Source organism: Heteronotia binoei, chromosome 12 (genome assembly GCF_032191835.1).
Source record: "Heteronotia binoei isolate CCM8104 ecotype False Entrance Well chromosome 12, APGP_CSIRO_Hbin_v1, whole genome shotgun sequence".
Lineage (NCBI taxonomy): Eukaryota > Metazoa > Chordata > Lepidosauria > Squamata > Gekkonidae > Heteronotia > Heteronotia binoei.
In genome coordinates, this window is record NC_083234.1 from 49,363,507 (window position 1) to 49,384,663 (window position 21,157).

Consider the following 21,157-nt stretch of genomic DNA (forward strand, 5'->3'; position numbering starts at 1 on the left):
GTAGTGAGCATTTGTGTTTGTTGTCTGATGGTATTTTACTTTCAAAGTATGCTAATCTGCTGTCAGCTGCTGTTGTGCTCTGCTACCCAAGCTCTTCCAAGCTGAAATAACAGTCTGTCTTCTCCTTCCCATCCACTGCAATCATTCAAGAAGGTTTCTTAAATTTCTGCCCTGAACACTGCATGACTTGTTTATTCCACAGATGTCTCTTGGATTTTTGCAAGCAGTTGTTGGGATAGTGACTGCCAGTAAGACTAGCCACTGTTTTTTTGAAATTCCAAGCTGTGTTGCATGGTAGTCATGGGCAAAGTTGGCTGGTAGAGTGGACAGGTCTGGGCTAAAGCAGGGTGGCCCCCCACTATACCTGGACCAAGCCCCACCCCTGAGCATCTTTCTTTGGTAAAAAGTAATTAGTATTTGTTGGATTTAGCAAGTTAGAAACACTTCAGTAATTGTTGAGTTACATGTGTTTTGTTAGTCAACAGGAAGTCACATGTTTTCACTGTAGCCAGTCTATTACCTAGTGAGAAAGCCCAGAAATTTTGTAGGAGGTCTTAGTTAAATCAACTGGAATTTAGTGTTGTGACTGGAAATCAATGTATTGGCTATTATGCATTTTATGGCCTCTCTTCTCATCTTTGTCTAATTTGGAGAAGAGAAGCCATTCCTAGTTTAAATCTTTAGCAGCAAGGATATAGAACTTAGTGTCTGTTATTTTGATTCCAGTATACCCTTCTCTTGCTAGTTTAAGTAAAGCATTCTTACTTTTGAAGCACACACATGGTCTCTGCCTCTTCCTTGTTACTCTGCTCATATTTTAATCTCTGCTAAATAATATTTTCTCTACTAATATTTAGCAGTATTTGAATTTGTTTTGTTGTGTTATTTTATGTTGCTTTGGCTAAATTGTTAAGAGAAGGATACAATAAATGTGTATTTTTAGATACAATAAATGTGTATTTCCCCTGGCCCTGATCTGTGAAAAGTTCCATGGTTAAGTCTTGGTTAGCATTTAACCAGATTGCTTCTCTTGGAGAAAAGTGCTACCTGTTGTTTCTGTAGTACTTTTATTTTATTTAAAGCTGTACCGGTGAAGATCTCACTATAGGAAGTGAGATCTGTCCCATCCACATCATCAGATCACTGGAAGGGATTCCCACATGTCTTCAGCCCACTCTCAGCAGTGGCTTTTACTCCTTTCTGCCTCCTTGCCAGCATAAATAAATGAATTCATTTTCCAGTCAGCCCCCCAAATCTCTCCCTTAGAGAGAACTGAGTCATCCCTTTGAGCCTCTGAGACTCCTCCGATTATTCATGAGGAACACTACCCAAAAACCTAATGGTCCCCAATTTCCACTGATGAAGTGCAAATTGGGTGTCAAAGCTTCTCTGTTCCACCAGCTTACCTTACACCAGTGGGTGAACTCATCCCTTACAAGCTGACAGGATCTGCAGTCTTGGGTCTGCTATAAAGTTTAGCTATAGGTTTAGCTTAATTTTGAGCATTCATGCAGTGCCAATTAAACATTGATCTCAAATTTATCACAGAACAATATATAAATGTGTATTCATGAATTTATTTAGTGTATTTTTAAACCACCCTGGTTAAGACATGGTTCTCTAAGCTGGAGAGGCAGCAGGGTAGGGAGAAGATGGTGGTGTCATTTTCTGAGCTGTGGATAAAGCTTGACAGGTGTGAAACTGACATGAGCTTAGTCCTTGGATCTACTTCCAAGTTAACCACCCATGTGCTGTTGGCACTGGAGCGTTTATAATTCCTAATTGCTCACCGTCTAATTAAAACAAGAAAGTGCATAGTTGGTAAGCATCCAATGGGCATGTATCAAAGGATGAGGGGGGGAAAAACAGCTCAAGGTCTGTGTCTATTTGCTGTGCTTTCTGAGGAGGATGTCATTCATGTCCAGCAGGTCCCTGGTTCCTGGCATTTCCCATTCAGCATCAACAAACATATGTGTATGGTGCCTGGAGTGGAGCTTCTTCAGTTTCTTTAAATATATTTAAGATTAAAATCAACTGATCACACATGTAGATACTCGAGACAGACTACTTTGCTCATGGTGCCTATAATGCTAGTCATCTGAAACATGGTATCAGGGCACTGGACACATCTGGAAATGGCCCTTTGTACATCTCTCATTTCCTATGAGGGACATCTGTAATGTATTTCAGATGAATTATTTACACTAGCCACACAACTGAACCCTCCCCCCAGTAATATGTGGTGTTTCCCACTGCAGGAAGTTCCAAGGTGATGCAAAATGCTGCCATCTTCACCGGCTTTGTTCAAAGCTGGCCAAATATTTCATTTAGCCTCTACCCAATCAGCTAAAATGTTCAGTAGATACTGGTCACTTCTTAAAGTACTTCAAGCACCCTTGGATATATATGTAAGACTTGAGAAAATGCTCATTTTGTATGTCCAAAGAGAGTGTTCACATTTGATGTGGATCACACCAAACCCCCAACTGGGAAAAAAACTTTAAAGCTTCTGCTTTTATTTTTAATTTATTTTGGAAGTTTATATTTTGCCTTTCTCCCATTTAACATGTCACTCAAGGCAACCTCTAGAGTAGTTAAAATACACTAATAAGACATCCAGAATAGCAACAGTCTCAAATGACATTCAAGCAGCAGCAGGAAACCAAATAAACCAATAAGAGCATAACATTAATGACTAGTTGGTAAAATAGTAGATTCAAGGAAAGGCAACACAATCAAGGATAAGCATGGCCAAAAGCCCTGTAGGGGAAAAAAAAAACCTTTAAAAAGGTTTTTGGAAGGCCAGGTATGAAGCAGGGGGGTAAGTGGAGTAGGATTGACATACAACTAAAACTAGCTCAGAAGCAGCTGTAATTGATGGTTGTAGCTACTAACTACATTTTTGAAAAGGGCAGGCAGATCTTTTCTGTCTATAAAGTTACGAAGGGTACTGTGTGCATGATTCTTTTTCCTATACCAATGCCATAAGAAAGGGCTGCAGTCTGAAGAACTGCCTTCATTCATTTGTTGGTTTATTTTGAACATTTCTGTGCCACAAGGCACCTGCCCAGAGTGGCTTGAAATAAAACCTAATAAAATCATAAAATGCCATAAGTCAGTTAAATCACAGCATTAAAAAACCCAGCCAGTACATGAAGCATTCAGCAATGTAAAGGAAGTGTTAACAGTTTCCAAGCTAAAAGCAGACTATAAACATGGTGATAATAGATCAGCCTTTAATTTTAAAGTCTGGATAAAAAGGTACATGTTGGCCTGGAACCTAAAAGAGAATATGGTTAGCAGTGCAGACAGCAAACCTTGTGCCTCAGTATGGCTGGGTTAAGTCCATGTGAAGTTGCAGCTTCAGCGTCAAACCAACCAGTTGTTTAGGGAGCACATGGGAAGAGCTGAGGTTAGGGTTGCCAGGCCTGTGTTGGAAAACACGTGTAGACTTTGGGGGTGAATCTGAGAAGGTGGATTTGGGGAGATGAGGAGCCTCAGCATGGTACAGTGCCATAGAGCCTTCAAAGCAGCCATTTTCTCAAGGGGAGCAGAGCTCTGCCAGCTGGAGGTCAGTTATAAAAGCGGGAGAACTCCAGGCCCTACCTGGCAACCCTAGCTGAGATTGGGGGAGAACCTTTTGATTGACTTCAGCCAGTGTTATGCAATGATTAGAGCATCACACTAGGATCTGGGTGACCCAGGCCTGAATCCTCATTCTGCCATGGAAGCTTGCTGGGTTGTCTTGAGCCAGTCGCACACTCTCAGCTTAACCTAACTTCACAGGGTTGTTGTTAGGATATGCGGAGGAGAGGAGAATGATGCAAGCCACTCTGGGGAGACAGGTATGTTATAAATGATGTAAATAAATAAAACTGCTAAGAACATAATTGTCTTACTGGGTCCATCTAGTTAAGCAGTGTGTTTTAAAAGTAGGCAGCCCTTGGAGGGCTTTAAGCAGGGTGCTGGTTTCGCTGCTGTTTGCCACAAGCACCTTACAGCATGCCTCTGAGCATGGAGGAGCCATTTTAGCAAAGCTATGGAGAGCAGTGTTCCTTCTAAGCAGAGTTAGTGTGATCTTGCTCACACTCACAGTTTTTTTAGTCTTTGGCTTACACATAGCTCTGGAAGGATGGCCCCTGAGCAAACTAATTTATGCAGTAGCCAAATTGCTCACTCACAACTTTAATGCCAGTAGCTCACAAAATAAGAATTTTTGCTCACAAGACTCCGTAGCAGAGGGAGCATTGATTGAAGGGGGGCTAATTTTTAAAAAGCTATTAAAGATAGTGGTTCTGAATGGTGTCTTTTTAAAAATCCTCTTTTGCTGATTTGAAAAAAAACAGTATGTGGGAAAAGTCACAAGAACACACTGTCAGGGGAGTAGTGATTCAGACTGGTAGTAGCTCTCCAGGTTCTCTGGTAGAGAGGTCTTCTCATCTTGCCTGTTAATCTGATACTTTAAAAAAATCCAGGAGGTGCCTGGGATTGAACTAGGAACCTTCTGTAGGCAAAGCAGATGCTCTCTCTATGAACCCTCCTTATATCTAGTAGCTAACTGAAGGTGGTAGGAGAGGCTGAGCCTCTAAGAGGAGATGAGGCAAGATGGAGGACACAAGGGCTATTTGTCTGATTTCCTGAAATTTACAGTGTAAACAAAAAAATTCAGCAATCTCTCGCTCTTACTCATGAGTGTGCACACGCACAATGTCTCTTCCTCTGGGGAGCTGTATTTTCAATATGAGGTGAAAACCAAGGGAATTTTAAATCCCCACTATAGAATCTTGTGAGATCCCTCCAGGGTTTTCTGTGTACTCCTCTGAATGAAGCCATCAGATATCAATAACTCTCTTTAGCAGTTGGTGTAAGTAGCAAAGAGTGTTTCCCAAGACAGAAGCCTGTTGAGATAGATTTCCCAATTTTTTACAATAATGGTTCTGCAGGTTAGAAATTCTTACAGAATGTTTATCTTTGTGCAGCGTGTTAGAACTTAAAATCCATGTTGTTCTTGCTAGAGTGTTCAGTTGGCTCGTTTAGAGGGAAGGAGTGTGCTGCCTGGTTCTTTGTGCATCCAAAATGACATCGCAAAAACATCTGGCAACCATAATGATTCCATGCTCAGCCCCTCTCTTGGCATTCCCCAGTAACCTGAATGACAGGAAAGGTGAAGCCTGCTGTTGCAGTTTCTGAAAGTGCTAGAGGCTTATTTTTATCAGAGGCTTTTATTTATCAGTCTGTGTTGAACAAGGGGGAACAGGCAAAACCCAAGACTGGCAGTGTTTTTTAAAGCAGAATTAGTTTCTCTCACTCTTCTACCACCCCCCTCTTTGTTACCCCCAGTCTGCTTAAAAACAACAACCAAAACCTCTTGCCTCTTGACACGTGATGGAGTAGCCAAAGTTTCTTTGGATTGGATTTGGAGAAGATGGGATTGAAGCAGTCCCTTTTTTGAGTTTTTGCTGCCCTGTAATAGCTGTTCGACCTCTGTTTGCAAATAGTTAGATTTGCACAAAGACAGTACTGATGGAGGTCAGCAATGGGCATACTTCACCACCAGCTGGTTCAGTCCAATTTGCCAGGTGTGTCTAGGGAGCTCTTTTTTGGGGGGTGGGGGGTGGGCTGTTCCTCTGTTCAGTACTTTCCTTCAACTTGTGGCTGCCAGACAAACCTTGGATCTCCTGGCTGTTCTACACACCATACCATAAGATAATTATAATTCCTTCCTAACAGTACGGAGTACCACAATTGGCTTTCTGCACATACATGTTCCCACACAGCCCAGTTTAGTTCTGCTCTTCCTGTCCTTGCTGCTGTGCTCAGCAGGCAGTTGCTTACATAGACAATTAAATCAGTCATAAATACATGCTGTGATTTCTTTCCTTTAAAAACTGCTTTCTGATGCTTATCTCAGAAGTCTGTAGAGATGTCAAAGGCTGCCAGTCTCTTTGGATCAGCTGTGTTCTATGCAGTCACAGTTTCGTGGAAGCCTGATGGAAGCATGTTTGGCAAGCATTGAAGTAATTCTGTGTGGGACCAAATAGGTCTGGTGATCACAGCGTCCCTGGTCAGTGTGTGTGATCGTGCCTGCAATTTTCTGGACCAGCAGCCAACCCTGGCAGTGCAAAAACTGAATCTCCTTATAAAATGCTGGCCAGATGGCTCTGCTAATGGCACAAGTGGCCGTTTCTTGAAAGTTATCCCTTGTGCTACTTCTAGAAGCATCGACAGCTGTTTGTCCAATGATACATTGTTGGTGTGTTTTGTCTTTCAGCCCCCTTGATCCAGCAGATAACTAGTCAGTTATCCCTCCCTCTCAGTTTCCTCACTGCCACAGTTCAGAGATGATGGATGTAAAGTATGTAGGGTTTTGACAGCATGAGACACTTCACAGCAAATTGTCGAGTTCAATTTGATGTATGCAAGTGAGGAAGACCATTTGTCATCCATCAAATTAATTGCTATCGGGAAGAGTACAAGAGCAAATGGTGTAAGTGTGGGAACTGGAGAAGGCTTCCCACAATGGAACATGCTTTCCTTGGGAAAAGTGAGGACAAAGCTACTGAAAGAATTAGAATGCTGCTTCCTAGAGGCAAAGTGTGGCTTCCTATAATCTGTTGTGTCAAGTGTCATCTGAGGCATAGAACCTTCATGTACAGAAGCAGTTTGCCTTTAAATTCAAGGTATGGAGGGTGAACTGAGAAGGCCATTGCCCTGATACTGAGTATTCATTGGCATCTGCCCAGCTGCTGCTGGTGACAGAATGCTGGACAAAATGGCAAAGCAATGCCGGATCACTTGGGTTTGGGTCAAGGTTGACAGAGATGGGTTGGGAGATCATGCAGATGCTAGTATCTTCTGGCAAAATGGGTTCTACTTTGTAGCAGTGCGGAGATAGTGGATTAAGCCAATTTTACCCATATGAAACCAGCATCTCAGGTTTTTAATAGGCAACTTCAGATATGTCATTCTAATGGAGAGACTTTTTATTTTGAAATCAGTTTTTACACTGGGATGACTCCTGTAAATGACAGTCAGTCCCTCAGTGAATAATTTGAAGTATATGATCTCCAAAGACTTGGGAGAAACAACCTCTCCATTTTTTTTTGGTGTTTCTTTAAATAGCATTTTTTTTCATCTGTATGAGAGAGCTGCTAGAGAGCATCTTATATTTCAAGCCCTGGATTACTGTCTCTAAGACAAGCCCTAGCAGTGATGTCCACATTTCTGCTGCCTGAACTCTTTTGAGGATCTCCTCAAATTGCTCCAGCATCTTTCCACACCCTTTTGAGTTTCTAACCAAAATAGTTTTTTTTCTGAAACTTGTTTTTTGTTGTTAAACCTCCAGAGTGTTCCATCATGAGCATAAGGCTTGAGTCTACAAATGCCTGGGAGGCAAGTTTGCAGCTAGGTACTAGTAAAGCAAAGCTGTGAGCCACGGTCTCTTTCTCAATACAAGGGCTACACAGGGGGAATATATAAAGCTGCATTACAGCCAGACTTTCAAGAGACTATACTCTTCCAGTGAGCCATATATCCCCTTTTAATGCTGTATAGTACAGTCCCTCCCTTAGGATTTGGTAACTGGGTGAAAGGTCTGCTACCAAATTCTGTTCTCTCTTTTTAAAATGTGTTTAATCTGCTCTAACAGAGTAACTCAAGTTACATAGATCTCCAAGGGCTTACTTTTCTTTTCTCTCTTCAGCCAAGGGAACATCTGTCCTTTTCTCCTCCAGGAAAAATAAAATAGATGAGTTCACAGCTGAACTTATTGAGCTTGCATGCCCTTCTCAAAGCCTGCAATACCTTGCACTGCACACTGTTCTCCTGATAGAAATTTGCATGAAGTTTGGAGGTTTCTTTGATACCATAATCCAATATAACTGGAATGTGTTCTCTGACCTTCTTTTAGAAAGGGCAGTTCAACTGGACTGTTATCTGGAAGGATGTGTATCCCTGACCTTAGTATGGATAAAAATGGAGAAGGCTGCATTAAAGTTGCTTTGGTCCTCATAAGAGTAAAGAGGCGGACAAATGTCTAAATAGTGTGATTAGATTTGCTGGGGATGTGAGTTGCTCCTTCCTCAGGTCCCATTCCCAATATCTGTTACCTTTTGGAAAACCAGTTATTGTTTTTCTTTATTAAAGCAAGTTGCAGCAACATGTCCATCTTGCTCACATGTATAACAAAATATATTTCCTCATTTTTCCTGTCTTAAAAATGCAAACTTTTGGAGGACCCCTTATCGCAGATGCTTTTTCAGGTGACACAATATTGTTTCTGAAAGTTACTAGAAAACCCACCTTGCTTTGTAGTGTAGAAGGTTGCTCTGTCATTCTCTGCACTTTTCTGTCATTGCCCTCACAATTAATACCTTAGGTGCAGATATAATTGTACATTTCACAGCACTCTCTCCTTTGTAGCCAGTGAATTGCTGTTTTGCATTGCAGATCGCTATATATCGAGTGTATTTAAATAGAGGGACAAAACTGGCAATGAAGATACCACGTCCAGCACCTAAAGCAAAGCAGCAAGATAAGCAAACATCCACTGACAGAACAGGGAGAAACAGATCTATCCTATCCACCTCCCCTTTTTAATATGCCTTCCTTGCATAGAAGCCTCTGTGAGGTGTCTGGTGGCCAGGCCCATAGCAGGAGACTTCCTGCCATGAGCCCTTACTGCCTGCCACCAGTCCATTGGCCTGGGAGAGAAAAATAAATTAAAAAATTATTGTTGGTGCAATGCTGTTATGTCACCTCTAGGGGAAACCTGGAAGTAATGTCTCTCCCAGGGCCAGCCCTAGACTGACTAGCACCCTAAGCAAGGCTAACTTCTAGTACCCCCCCCCCCCCCCGATAATGGCACTGAGTCACATGGGGGTGATTGGTGCCCTAGGCAATTGCCTAGTTTACCTAGTGACAGGGCTAGCCCTGGTCACTCTGCAGTAAGAAATACATTTTTAATAGAGTTTCTGACAGTTCCTGGAGCAGCATGACAAATCTGACTTTTCTCCAGAAATATGTAATAGAAAAAAAATCGTACTGTGTCTATAACATGCAGCTGGACAATGCCACTGCTTTTGGTGTATCCAAATGAAAATAAAAAATATTTAAACTATACTGCAGACCTTGTAGTAAAATTTTTAAATATTTTTACTATGCTTATCAAAAAGAGTTAAGAAATGTAATTATTAATATTAAAACAAAATATGGAAAACCTCATATGCACCATGATAAAATACAGAAATATCATCAAACATACAAGCTGAAGTCCAAGTCAACAGCAGAAAAAAAAGCTCCATAAATGCACTGTGACAGTCCTTTGTTTCAGCTATATGCTAATTCAATGGTAAGCAATTGGAAACCAAGCTTGAATTCTCGAGGGCAATCTCACTGTTGAAGTCTCACAGTGTGGACAAAAATTAACAGCATTCTGAGCTCTATTAGACTGACATGTCACTCAGATATGATTCAGGATTCATTTTTCAGAGTCATAAACTTTGAATTTGAGATCTGGAGCTACAGACTTGTTACAAAGGTTCACACCATTTTCCAACTTGAGGAGTGTGCTTCTAACCCAAGAAAGTTGGTTATAGGATTCTGAAGAATAAAACAGGAATCCTACCTTGATGACACATGTATTGGAATTTTTGTCCTATGCTTTGAGACTTCAACAGTGAAGTTGCCCTCAAGAATTTGACCTTGGTTTCAACTTGTTAATCCAAAAGATCTCCTGGAGCAAGACTATTTTAGAAATATCTGAAATATTATATGAGTGAGCAGCATATTTAAATATTACACAAAAGCTCAGATCATCAGATGTGTGCCCTTCTCTGATAAAATGGCACACCATTGGAGCTTCCATATTTTGATTTTTAATCTGAGACCTGTGTTTCAAAATTCTGGTTTTCACACTTCTCATGCTTGTCCCCATGTAAATTTTCCCACAAGGACATTTAACCAAAAACACAACTCTTTTACTTCTGCAATTGGGGAGATGTTTGAATTTTATTACAAATCCATCCTTAGAATTTATAAATTCCTTACCCTACATGGAAAATTTACATGCTATGCACTCTCACATGAAAAATGTCCACAGGTAGCCTTCTCTTGATCTCCAAATCTATTGCATAAATTGGTGTCCAGTTTTATCACATAATCTCTGTGCACCTTCTTTTCCTGGATTTACAAGTTGAACACCTGCGAACCTGAAGGTTTGAACCTTAACTTGGATTCCCTCCCTTTTCTGTAAATGGCTTTGTAAGTGCTTGTGTTTAGTAACTGTATGATAGGACGTGAATTGCAATGCTGTACTTTTAAAAGTAGTGTAAAAAAAATAGCTAACAGTTGTATGTAAATTGTTAATTGATGGTTGAGCCTTATAGAGCAGCTAGCCAAGACATAGTGTGAGAAACTAACCCTGGCTGAAACTGACAAGACAGACAAGGTGCCTGAAGGAAATTGACTAAGTTGGGATCTGCAGGTTTAAATAGAAAGGCCATGGGTAAGCCCATGAATAGAACACAGTTGAAACTTTTGTAAAATTCTCATGTTTGTTAGAAATTTACACATTTTATTTGACAGTTCCAGAAAAGAGGAAAATGTGGTTCTAATGCACATAAAGCGATTTGAGGAAAATTTTCATAAACGGACTGAAATCTGAAGAGTATGTTGTTGCTGATCTGTTGGGGTAGGGTTCCAAGTCCAATTCAAGAAATATCTGGGGACTTTGGGGGTGAAGCCTGGAGACATTGGGGGCGGAGCCAGAAACAAGGGTGTGACAAGCATAATTGAACTCCAAGGGAGTTCTGGCCATCACATTTAAAGGGACAGCACACCTTTTAAAATGTCTTCCTTCCATAGAAAATAATGAAGGATAGGGGCACCTTCTTTTGGGGCTCATAGAATTGGACTCCCTGGTACAATCATTTTGAAACTTGGGGGGTACTTTGGGGAGAAGCACTAGATACTATACTGAAAATTTGGTGCCTCTATCTCAAAAAACAGCCCCCCCAGAGCCCCCCAAACCTCCAGATCAATTCCCCATTATACCCTATGAGAATCTCCACATAGGGAATAATGAAGTGCTCAGCAGACGTTTCCCTCCCCCCCCCCCATTTCTGGTGACTCTGAAGTGAGGGATTGGCTTCTCTACTCACGAGTTGCTGCCAGCTTCTCCAAAGTAACACAGACACACCATCCCAAGAGGAAGCCTTTCAATTGGAGACTGAAGCCTCTGGAGGGAGAAAGGCACATGGTCCTCTGGGGGCGGGGCTTCCCCCCGCCAGCCAGCTGACTGGGGGCGGGAAGGAGCCTGGGAAAGCGGAAGAACTCCCGCTGGGTCCTGGGGATTGGCAAGCCTATATTGGGGTGATACTCGTTGGTCTGCACTGTTTGCACAAGGAAATTGCAATTTGTCTACCACTGCATGGTAGTATTAGAGACTTTACATATACAAGTGGAGGAGTGTGCCCTTTAAATTTGTTGTTAAGGAGAAAATATGATTTATGTATCAAATTGAAATATTCATGGAAAGAGTTGAGAAAGTATGTTAAGAAAAATGTGTTATAAATTTGAACTGCTGTATGGAATAATTGAAGTTGAGATGTTGCACACAGAGGTTTGGTTTCTCTCCAATTGCCAGCTGGTAACCACAGGTGTTTGTCTGTGTGTGCATGCATGCATGGAGGATTGCTATTCCCTCCCTTCCTTGCTTGCTCACCCTCTGGTTTAGCCAGGTATTTGATCTCTGCATGGTTGAAAAGCTAGGCCAGTGAATAAGCAGCTTTGTCACAGCCTGAAACCTTTAAAAAGGGGTGGTGGTGGAGATTTAACTCTATTATTTAACTCTTAACAACTAAAGAACATGGAGGTAACAGGAATATATATCAGAACAAAGCCACTGGAGTTGTAAAACAGGTTTGGATGTGTTATTTCAGGGCATTTCCTTGTAGGATTGTCAACCTCCGGGTGCAACCTGAAGATCTCCTGGAATTACAACTGATTTCCAGACTACAGAGATCAGTTCACCTGGAAAAAATGGCTGATTTGAAAGTTGGACTGTATGGCATCCTGCCCCTTGAGGTCTGTCACCTCCCTAGGCTCTGACCCTAAATCTCCAACCTGATTTCCTTTCATATAAAGGTGTATTAAATGTGCTGTGAGCAGTGGAGAGACAGAGTCTGTTATCTTACTAGATGTGAGTCTCACTGAAGAAGTGTTTAAATGGTTGTGGAGTAAAATAAGAGGGGACAATAGCTTTAGGGGCTCCCCTCTTCAAAATACAGCAGAAAGAAGATCAAGTAAGCCAGGACTTGTTGCCAGTGAAGATCTGTGAGATACCACTTCATGGCTGTATTCAATGGCAGTGACAACACAGGAGGAGAACAAATAAAATGAGAATTCAGAAATACCTTCAGCATAGCTCGGGCTGCCAGACCCCTGCCTTGTGCTTGAAACAGCAGCAAGATTTTTTTTTTTTTAAAGGCCCTTGGGCTGATGAAGTGATAGAAGTTTCAAGTTTCCCTTAGAACTAACATCAGCCATGTCTATGGTAAAACTATAGAGTTTCTGGTGATTCCTAGGGAGCTGTGATGTTCTGCTGTGGCTGATGTCTATCTGCCTCCCCCCCCCCCAGCAGTCTCCCACTGGTTGCCTAGCACACCCTGTCAGCTCTAGGTCCAAGCAAGAGAGAGCCAAACTATTCACAAGTGAAGAGCGTCCAGTCACATTGAGAAATGCTTGTGTGATACAGATGATGTTCACCCATGTATTGTTGAACAGTGAGAGGAAGAAGCAGCAGCATGAAGAGAAAAAGCGCAGAAGAAAGCAACCACATGATAGTATAAGGGGCATCAAGAACTTACAAAAAGTAGACAAAGGCATTGTCTAATAAGACAAAGGGCACGTTGGCTTCTGTGCTAGTCTGCAGGCAATTACAAGAAACTTGTTCTGAATCGCTGTTAGACCTAACCATGCTGTGACAACCAGAGGAAATTTGGGTTTAAATGCTTCTTAGCATTAAAGAAAGCAAAGTAGAGGAAGGGAATTTAGATGAGAAAGAAGAGAGATTATTTTCCTTTTGGTTGAAAGAAAGGCCTGGAACTTGAAGATGTTTTGTTATTGGCTTGCCTTTGGCAGGCTAAGTTGTCAAGATGTAGGTGTGATCAGTGGAAAGTTTATAAGAAGAAGAAGAAGATATTGGATTTAACTCTGGGGCCATGTGCCCCTGTATCTCACCCCTAACAATAGCCTGGCTTTTACATTTCAAGTGAAATGAAGTTTTTGGACCATTTCAGGAGTTTAAGGGCCACCCTGAGCCCATTTGTGGAGTAGGATGGAATATAAATAAATAAATTTTCAAAGGCAGTCCCATGGGAAGTGTATTACAGTAATTTAACCTGGGCATGGTCAGATCTTGACTAGGAAGGCCTCTCCTGCACAAAAGTTTTAGATACCTCCAAGACTTTGGTTTGGATGGCACAAGATATGAGGATTTGAGAGCTTCCTGTGGCAATGGAATCCATAATTCTGAGTTCAGAAAGGGCTAGAAAGTTATTTTTAGATTAATTGCAAGCTGCAAGGTGGTGGTGGGGGGGGAGCAGGTGCAGTAATGTCAGACTAGAAGTCACTCAACAGGTTTGCAGAAGGGGCTAAAATTAGGTTGCCAACCTCCAGGTGGTGGCTGGTGATCCGGGATACATCTAATCTCCTGGCAACAGATCAGTTCACCTGGAGAAAATGGCCATTTTGGAAGGTGGATTTGGTGGAATTATATTCCATTGAAGTCCCTACCCTTCCCAAACTCCACGCTCCTCAGGCTCCACCCCTAAAATCTCCCAAGCAGTGCTCCCTCCAAACTGTGGAGTCTTGTGAGCAAAAATTGAACTTTATGAGCTACTGGCATTAAAGTTGTGAGTGAGCAACTTGGCCACTGCATGAATTAATTTGCTCTGGGGCTGTTTTTCCTGAGCTGAGACAAAAATGTGTGAACCGGAAGCTAAAAAACCATGAGCTAACTCACACTCAGCTTAGAGGGAACATTGCTCCCAAGTATTTCCCAACCCAGAGCTGGCAACCCTAGCTAAAACAGGGTTCTCTTACAGAAGAAGAACGCATTTTTTTTTTTACACAGGTGATTTGAGATTTGGCTGAGGGGGGGATTAGGGCAGACAGGATCTTTTGTCTAGGTGAAATATGACAAGAACAGCTGCATGTTGCCATCAGAATTGAGGAAAAAGTTGACTAAAAACAGTGCTGTCCTTTTGGTGATAGAAGTGGAAGCATGAAATATCCAGAAACAAGCCAGGGGATGTTTATCACAGCAGAAAACTGGGCCATCATCCGCCTTGCTTTTGAGAACGCAGGCAGAGATGCAGGAGGAGCAACGTTGATATGCCAGGCATGAGAGTAGCAACAGTAGTCTTCCCATAACTAATTAACTGTCCTTTGTTCCTTCCAGTTTGAAAGTTTCACTTCATTAACCTTCTGTTTCATCCTTCTATAAATCTTGTTTCTAGCTTCAGTGGAACAATGAACATATTTTTTCCCCCTGAGCTTAGCTTTGTTGCTCCAGTATGTTATGCAAATCAGGGAATGAAAGCCCAGACCCTGAAAGCGTCTGATGTTGATCAAAGCATAAGCTTGCCTGGACTTTCCAACCTCCACCCCCCTCCCATCCATGGGATCTAATGTGAGTGAGGCCTTCCTCTGAGCTCTGCTATCTGGCTCAATTTTTGTGAAAGAAATTCTGGTGGATTCTGCTCTGTGCATAAAACTCTACCTTACTTCTAGGAGTGCCAAGTGTGGGGTGGGAAATTTCTAGAGCTTTGGGGGTGGAGCTTGGGAAGGGTGGATTTTCAGGAGGGGAGGGACCTCAGTGTGGTATAATGCTGCTGAGTTTACCCGCTAAAGTAGCCATTTCCTCCAGCGAAACTGACTCCTGTACTCTGGAGCAATACTTCCTCTAAGCTGTGGAGTCTTGTGAGCAAAAATTCTATTTTGTGAGCTAATGGTATTAAAGTTATGAGCTACTGCATAAATTAGTTTGCTCAGGGACCATTTCTCCTGAGCTGAGACAAAAATGTGTGAACTGGAGGCTAAAAAAATTGAGCTAGCTCACACTAACTCAGCTTAGAGGGAACACTGCTCTGGAGGACAGTTGTAATTCCTGGAGTTCTTCAGGCCCCACCTGGAGGTTGTCAACTCTACTTCCTTCCTTCTTGTCACCTTAAATAACATCCCAAATCTTCCACCAGTAACACCTTGCCTTCCCTTTGTCTTGTAGTAAATTTCTTCCTGCTTTTCTTCCTGCTTTGAACACTAAAGTACAGGAGCTGATTTTGTTTTCAGTTGTCTCTCTAACCTCATTGTTACTGCCACCTCTTGATACCTGATTGAGGTCTTTCAGTAATCAGGCTTGTCTTGTAAGTAGGGTTCCCAACAGATCTGGGAGAAATGTCCTGTCCTTTTAATAGAGGCTTAATGTATGAAAATGGGAAACTGAAGCTTTTCATGGCATTGAAAGTAAATAACATCACCTGGTAAGTAGCATTCCATTACGCCTCTGTTAAAGGGACTGGCCACTGCTGGCAACCCAAGCTGTGTAAGTAATGGCATATGCTCCATAAACTATTTTCCTTCCCAATTAAATACCACAATTTTTCAGTCACTGTAATGTTTTCTCCTAGTACCCCAGGCTTGTCTGTCCTGCCCACATTCACCAGTGAACAAACATGATGCTGTTGGAAGCTATGAGCAGAAAAGCTTGGCAGGGTGCATGCATGCATCAAGAGACACTCCTCACGCACCACATGTTTCCTAATGCCTTTCTCCTAACTTCCTCCCCCTTCTCTGTGTATTTCCCCCATTTTTCTCTGTGATTGAGTCAATGTAAGAATCAGGTGAAGACTGGGCATTTAACTTACAGGGATGTTTCCCAGTGGGCCACTGCTCTAGAGAGCTGCTGGTGGCTGTGATAGAGTTGCCAGGTCCCTTGAAGATGACAGCAGGGGAATGGGGGGACATTCCGGAAGCTGGAAGTATCCTTGTGTGATGTCCCCACATCACCGGAAGTGATGTCGTGCGATGTGCCTGCATCATCTGGAAGTGACATAGGTACATTGGTGACATTGGGGGCAATGCCCTGGTTTTTGGGCAAAACTCTATGGTAAAATCAGCCATTTTGCCCAAAAAACAGAGTGTTGCCTCCTGATGTCACCAACGTGCCTGTGTCACTTCCAGGTGATGCAGGCACATCACATTTTATTTCCAACAATGTTGCTGTTGGGGTGGGGAGTTTTCTCCTGTCAGCCAGCTGGCCAGCAACGAGCAAGAGCCTGCGAAAACAGGAGGTCCTCTGCCCTCAACTGGAATGAGAACAGGAAAACACCGTGATACAGTAACGAATATGATGAATCACAAATATAACAAATTTAACCAAATTTAAATAAATAATATTGACATACAACATACACTTCATGTTTTCACAGGGTAAGATAGTTCTTTACAAAGTATCCTATACAACTCAGCACGTATTTCCTTATATGAAAATCAATTCAATCAATAAAGTGCTTAGTGCAAAAAAGTGCTTGTATATTGAAGTGTCATTTTTTTGAGTTCCAAAGTCTGTTTTCAGAAGACTCTACCAAATCCACCTCTGACAGAGCCCGGAGCCGGCTGGTGGTTTGCTGTGCCATTTCAAATCTCTTTGTCAAAGAGGGGTGTGTATATTGATGCTGTTTAAATATGTCTATGATGGGTGACCATCGAATAATCACCCAAAAGTAAAATATTCTTTCTGTGCAGGTGACCAGTTTTCCAAAGCTTGCTCATGTCATGGCCACCTCTCTCCCTCACCCCACCTCTTTGCAGATCATAGGCTTGGTGATCCTCTGTGTCGGCATTTATGCGGAGGTGGAAAGACAGAAGCATCGGACCTTGGAAGGCCTCTTCCTTGCTCCAGCCGTGATCCTCCTCCTGTTGGGCACAACTATGTTTGCAGTTTCCTTTATTGGAATGGTGGGATCCCTCCGAGACAACAGGACACTGCTGAAAACTGTAAGGCTGTTTGTTTAATTCTCTTCTTTTGTCCCTTCTCGGTCTATATGCGCTATTAGTTTCCACCAGTTTAAGTGTTTCTGCTTCCTCCAAAGAACCTTGGAGTTGTAGTTTGAGATGCCAGAAAATTAGAAGCCTATCTCCTTTTCTTCTGCAGAAATGACTGTTTCAGCAGCTGAAACCTGCAGTGTAGAGATAGAGGCTGCATTCAGATGTTGTGAAAAAACCATAATTTGTTCACAGCCCAAACAGGCCTGAAATCCTTGAGCTTGCACACTGTCTGCCTAACACAATTATTGATATGCTAGGGATGATTAGGAAAGGAATAGAAACATTTTAAAAGCCAAGATAGTAATATTTATTTATGGTTTGACTCCCTCTGAAATACAATGTAGAGCTGGAAAAGGCATAGAAAAAGGCTGCCAAGGGACTGGAGCGGCTTCCCAGTGAGGAGAGGCGAAGGGGTTTGGGGCTTGTTAGTTTAGGCAGGGGTGTTGAACTCATTTCTTACAGGGGCTGGATCTGACATAAATGAGACCTGGCCAGGCCAGTGTGGACCTATTTAAGATTAGGTAGCAGAGATGAAGGACATAGGGACATAGAAAAACATGACTAAAGATTTTTTTAAAAAACGAACTTGAAATAAAACATGCTTAAAACATTAGCACTTGTTGGTCTTAAAGGTGCTTTCTTTGTATTTTTCCCCTGAAATCCTGGTCCTCAAAGGATCTGGGCAAAGGAAGCTCTGGCTCTTTCCCTCCCTCCCCAGGGGACCAGAAGGGGGAGGAACCTCAACCAATGGAGAAAATCAAGGTTTTGCTCTGTAGCTCCTGTGCAATTGAGCAAGCCTTGCAAAGCAAGTTGAGATGCAGAAAGAAGCAAGAGAGAGGGAGAAGGAAGCAGACAAGAGCCAGTTGCTTGGGGGCCTGATAGGAGCCCTCTGGGGGCCTGATTTGGCCCCTGGGCCACATGTTTGACACCCCTGGTTTAGAGAAAAGACTGCTAAGAGGGGATATGGTAGAGGTCTGTAAAAGATGGAAGAAAGAGTATTTTTCTCTCTCCCCAAATAGAATTCTAATGGGCAGTAGATTCAGGATAGACAAAGGAAGCATTCACTCTCAATGCATAATTAACTTGCAGAAATCACTGCCACCGAATGCAGTGATGACCACTAGCATAGCACAGAAAGAGATTAGGCAAATGCATGGATCATAGGTCCATGATCAGTAGCCATAATGGCTAAGTGAAACAGGTAATAAACCTCTGAACAGCAGTTGCTGGGGATTCTCTGTCCCCTGGTTGTTCATCTTCTGGGGCATCTTGGGGAACAGGGTGCTGGATAAAGTGAACCATTGATCTGATCTAGCAGTGTTTCTTTATGGGAGAAAGGCGGATGCTCAGTGGTAGGGTATCTGCTTTGCATACAGGAGGTCTCAAGCTTAATCCCTGCCATCTTCCATTAAAATGATAAGGAAGTAGATTATGTGACAAACTCCATCCAAGACCTTGGAGAAGTCCTGTCAGTCAGAGTAGAGGATGTTGACCTTGGTAGACTAGTGGTCTAACTCAAGGCAGTTTCATGTGTTCTTATATTTTCCATGGATAAATGGAGCTGGAGTGAAGACTTCCAAGTCTAAGAAGTCTTTGATCTAGCCACAGTTTGTTGTGATATTTAAATCTGTGTGCCTTATTTGTGAGCAAGAAATTTGTCAAAGTGCCCGAATTTTAGGCTTCAGAACAAGTTGTGGTTTAGAACTTCAGAATCCAGGAAGTCCTCATGCCCTGACCTACATGTGAGGAGGAAGAAGGAGGAAGGACTCTGTGAGGTTTAGGATTTCAGGCTCATTCACATAATGAGCAAATAGCAGTGTGTTCATAATATCTGAATACAGCCACAAAATGTAAGTTGCCAGACAAATGGTCCTTAAAGTATTGTGGTTGACTTTGATGCACAGGTCTTGGTTTTGAATAGTTACTGCTTGGTAGAATGAAAATGAAGACAAAGGTAACTGGTATTGCATTCCATTGAGTTGGGAGGGATATGTGTCTGTGTGTGTGGAATTAAGGATGCTCTTATTTCTACTAGCCAAATCCTACTATCTGAGGTATAATGTCCCAATCCTTTAGGAATGACATAAACAAATTGTAACAAATTCAGAGGCAGGTAAACATGATGGACGGGTGTCTGGAGGAAATGAGTCCTATGAGGAAAGATAGAAGGAATTGTGTACATTTACTCCAGACAAGAGACTCAGGAGGAAAACTGACAATCTTGCACTGCCTGAAGGGTTGTTGCAAAGAAGAGGTCAAAGACTTGTGCTTGGCTTCTCCAGGGGGCTTAATTTACTGGAGAATGGTTTTTCTTAAGGAACAGTAGAATAAACTTTTTAACAGTGGGAGCAGTTTGACATTGGAAGTAGTTCCATGGAGAGGGGAGGATTTAGGGATGCTAGCCTCCAGGTGGGACCTGAGGATCTGCTGGAATTACAGCCCATCTCTAGACAACAAAGATCAGTTTCACTGGAGGAAAATGGATGCTTTGGAGGGTGGACTCTGTGGCATTGTTTCCCAGATTCCATCTCTAAATCTCCATGAGTTTCCCAACCTGGATCTGGCAACCCTACCCCCACTATCCACCACCGGTGGCCAGGGGAGGAGAGCTGGCAACACCATGGAGGGTCTTTGTAGCCTTTTCAAGCAAAGGATGGGCAGACCAGCCATTTGTCAAGGATGTTTTAGCTTTGGGTTTCCAGCCATGAGCAGAGGGTTGGACTAAATCAATGGTACCTAACCTGGGGGCTGGGGACCCCTGGGGAGCTGTGGAGTTATTGTAAGAGGTCTGCAAATCTGTATGCACACTTAGCATTGCCATTTTGATCTTTTTTATCATGTATTTTTTCAGTCAACAGATGCTGTAGTACTGGGGTATTTGAAACTGTTTGGTGTTAAAAGGGGGTCCTCATACTCAAAACAGTTGGGAACCACTGGACTTGGATGATTTATAGGTCTCCATCCAGCTCAGCAGTTCTAGGCACCATAAGTGTAAAGCTGAGAAGCAGATTCCACTAGAATTTAAAACATGACATAGATTGAATGGCAAGATTGCAGTGGGGACAGTTGCCTCTCCATGCACTCTATTGCCTTTTCCACTGGTGGCATTCCATACGTTTCGGGTGGATAAGAATTGGGTTTTTTTTTAAAAAAAATTGTTGATGTCTCAACTATAATAAGATTCCTTTAAAAACAGTTTAAAATGAAATCTAAACTTTAATATCTTAAACTGAATTTCTGACTGATTTATGAAAAGCTGCTTATCCTATCTGAAGAAGTGAGCAGTGACTCACGAAAGCTCATATCCTATCACAGATTTTGTTAATCTTTAAGGTGCTGCTGAACTCTTACTCTTTTCTGCTGCTTATCTTTGTAAAGGAAAAAAAACCTGGGAAATATCACATAGTTGCCATATTATGTGGAGGATGAGAAAGCAGCAGGGCACCCTAAGTGTCATTCGCTGGTCCATTCAAGTGACCTTTTACTCCCGTTTTATGCGTAGGAATGACCTGATCTCTGCAACAGGCTCAGTAGTCTGATGAATTATAAATGTGTATTACTCTGCCTACCAATCAAAGAACACAAAACATTTACCTTCTATTTCATGCAAAGTGCTGGTCTGCCCAGTAGTTGCTACCAGTCATTGCTTCTCACTGAGTTCTTTGTAGGGAGTGGCAGACCAGTTATAAAGGGCAGAAAGCAGGAAGGTATATTTGTGCAGAACACAGAAAGAAGCCTTGGGAAGGATCCAGACTAATTTCCACAAGCATATGGATTCCCATGCATGGAGCACAGTTTTCCTGCCTTCATTCTCTGGCAGCTGCCCAAAAGTTACACAACATGAAAACAAAGACAGTTGTATCCTACAGAAGAATGTATTTGTTCTGCATTGGCATAAGTTGCTTAACACATAAAGCTGCCTTCTACTGAATCAGGTCATAGGTTCAAAGTTAGTACTATCTAGTCAGACTAATGGTGGCTCTCTTCCTAGTCCTTTCAACTGGAGATGTCAGGGATTGTACCTGGAACTCTACCACTGAGCCACAGC

General features: G+C 42.3%; 1 protein-coding gene across 1 annotated transcript in view; it reads left to right on the forward strand.

Moving 5' to 3' along the window:
- The window catches only part of LOC132580418 (tetraspanin-15-like), a 156,993-nt gene that overhangs the window by 13,774 nt on the left and 122,062 nt on the right, over window positions 1-21,157 (forward strand). Inside the window, exon 2 of the mRNA XM_060251207.1 lies at window positions 16,873-17,058. Within this exon, the coding sequence (XP_060107190.1) occupies window positions 16,873-17,058 (186 nt within the window). The remainder of the gene's footprint in view (window positions 1-16,872; window positions 17,059-21,157) is intronic.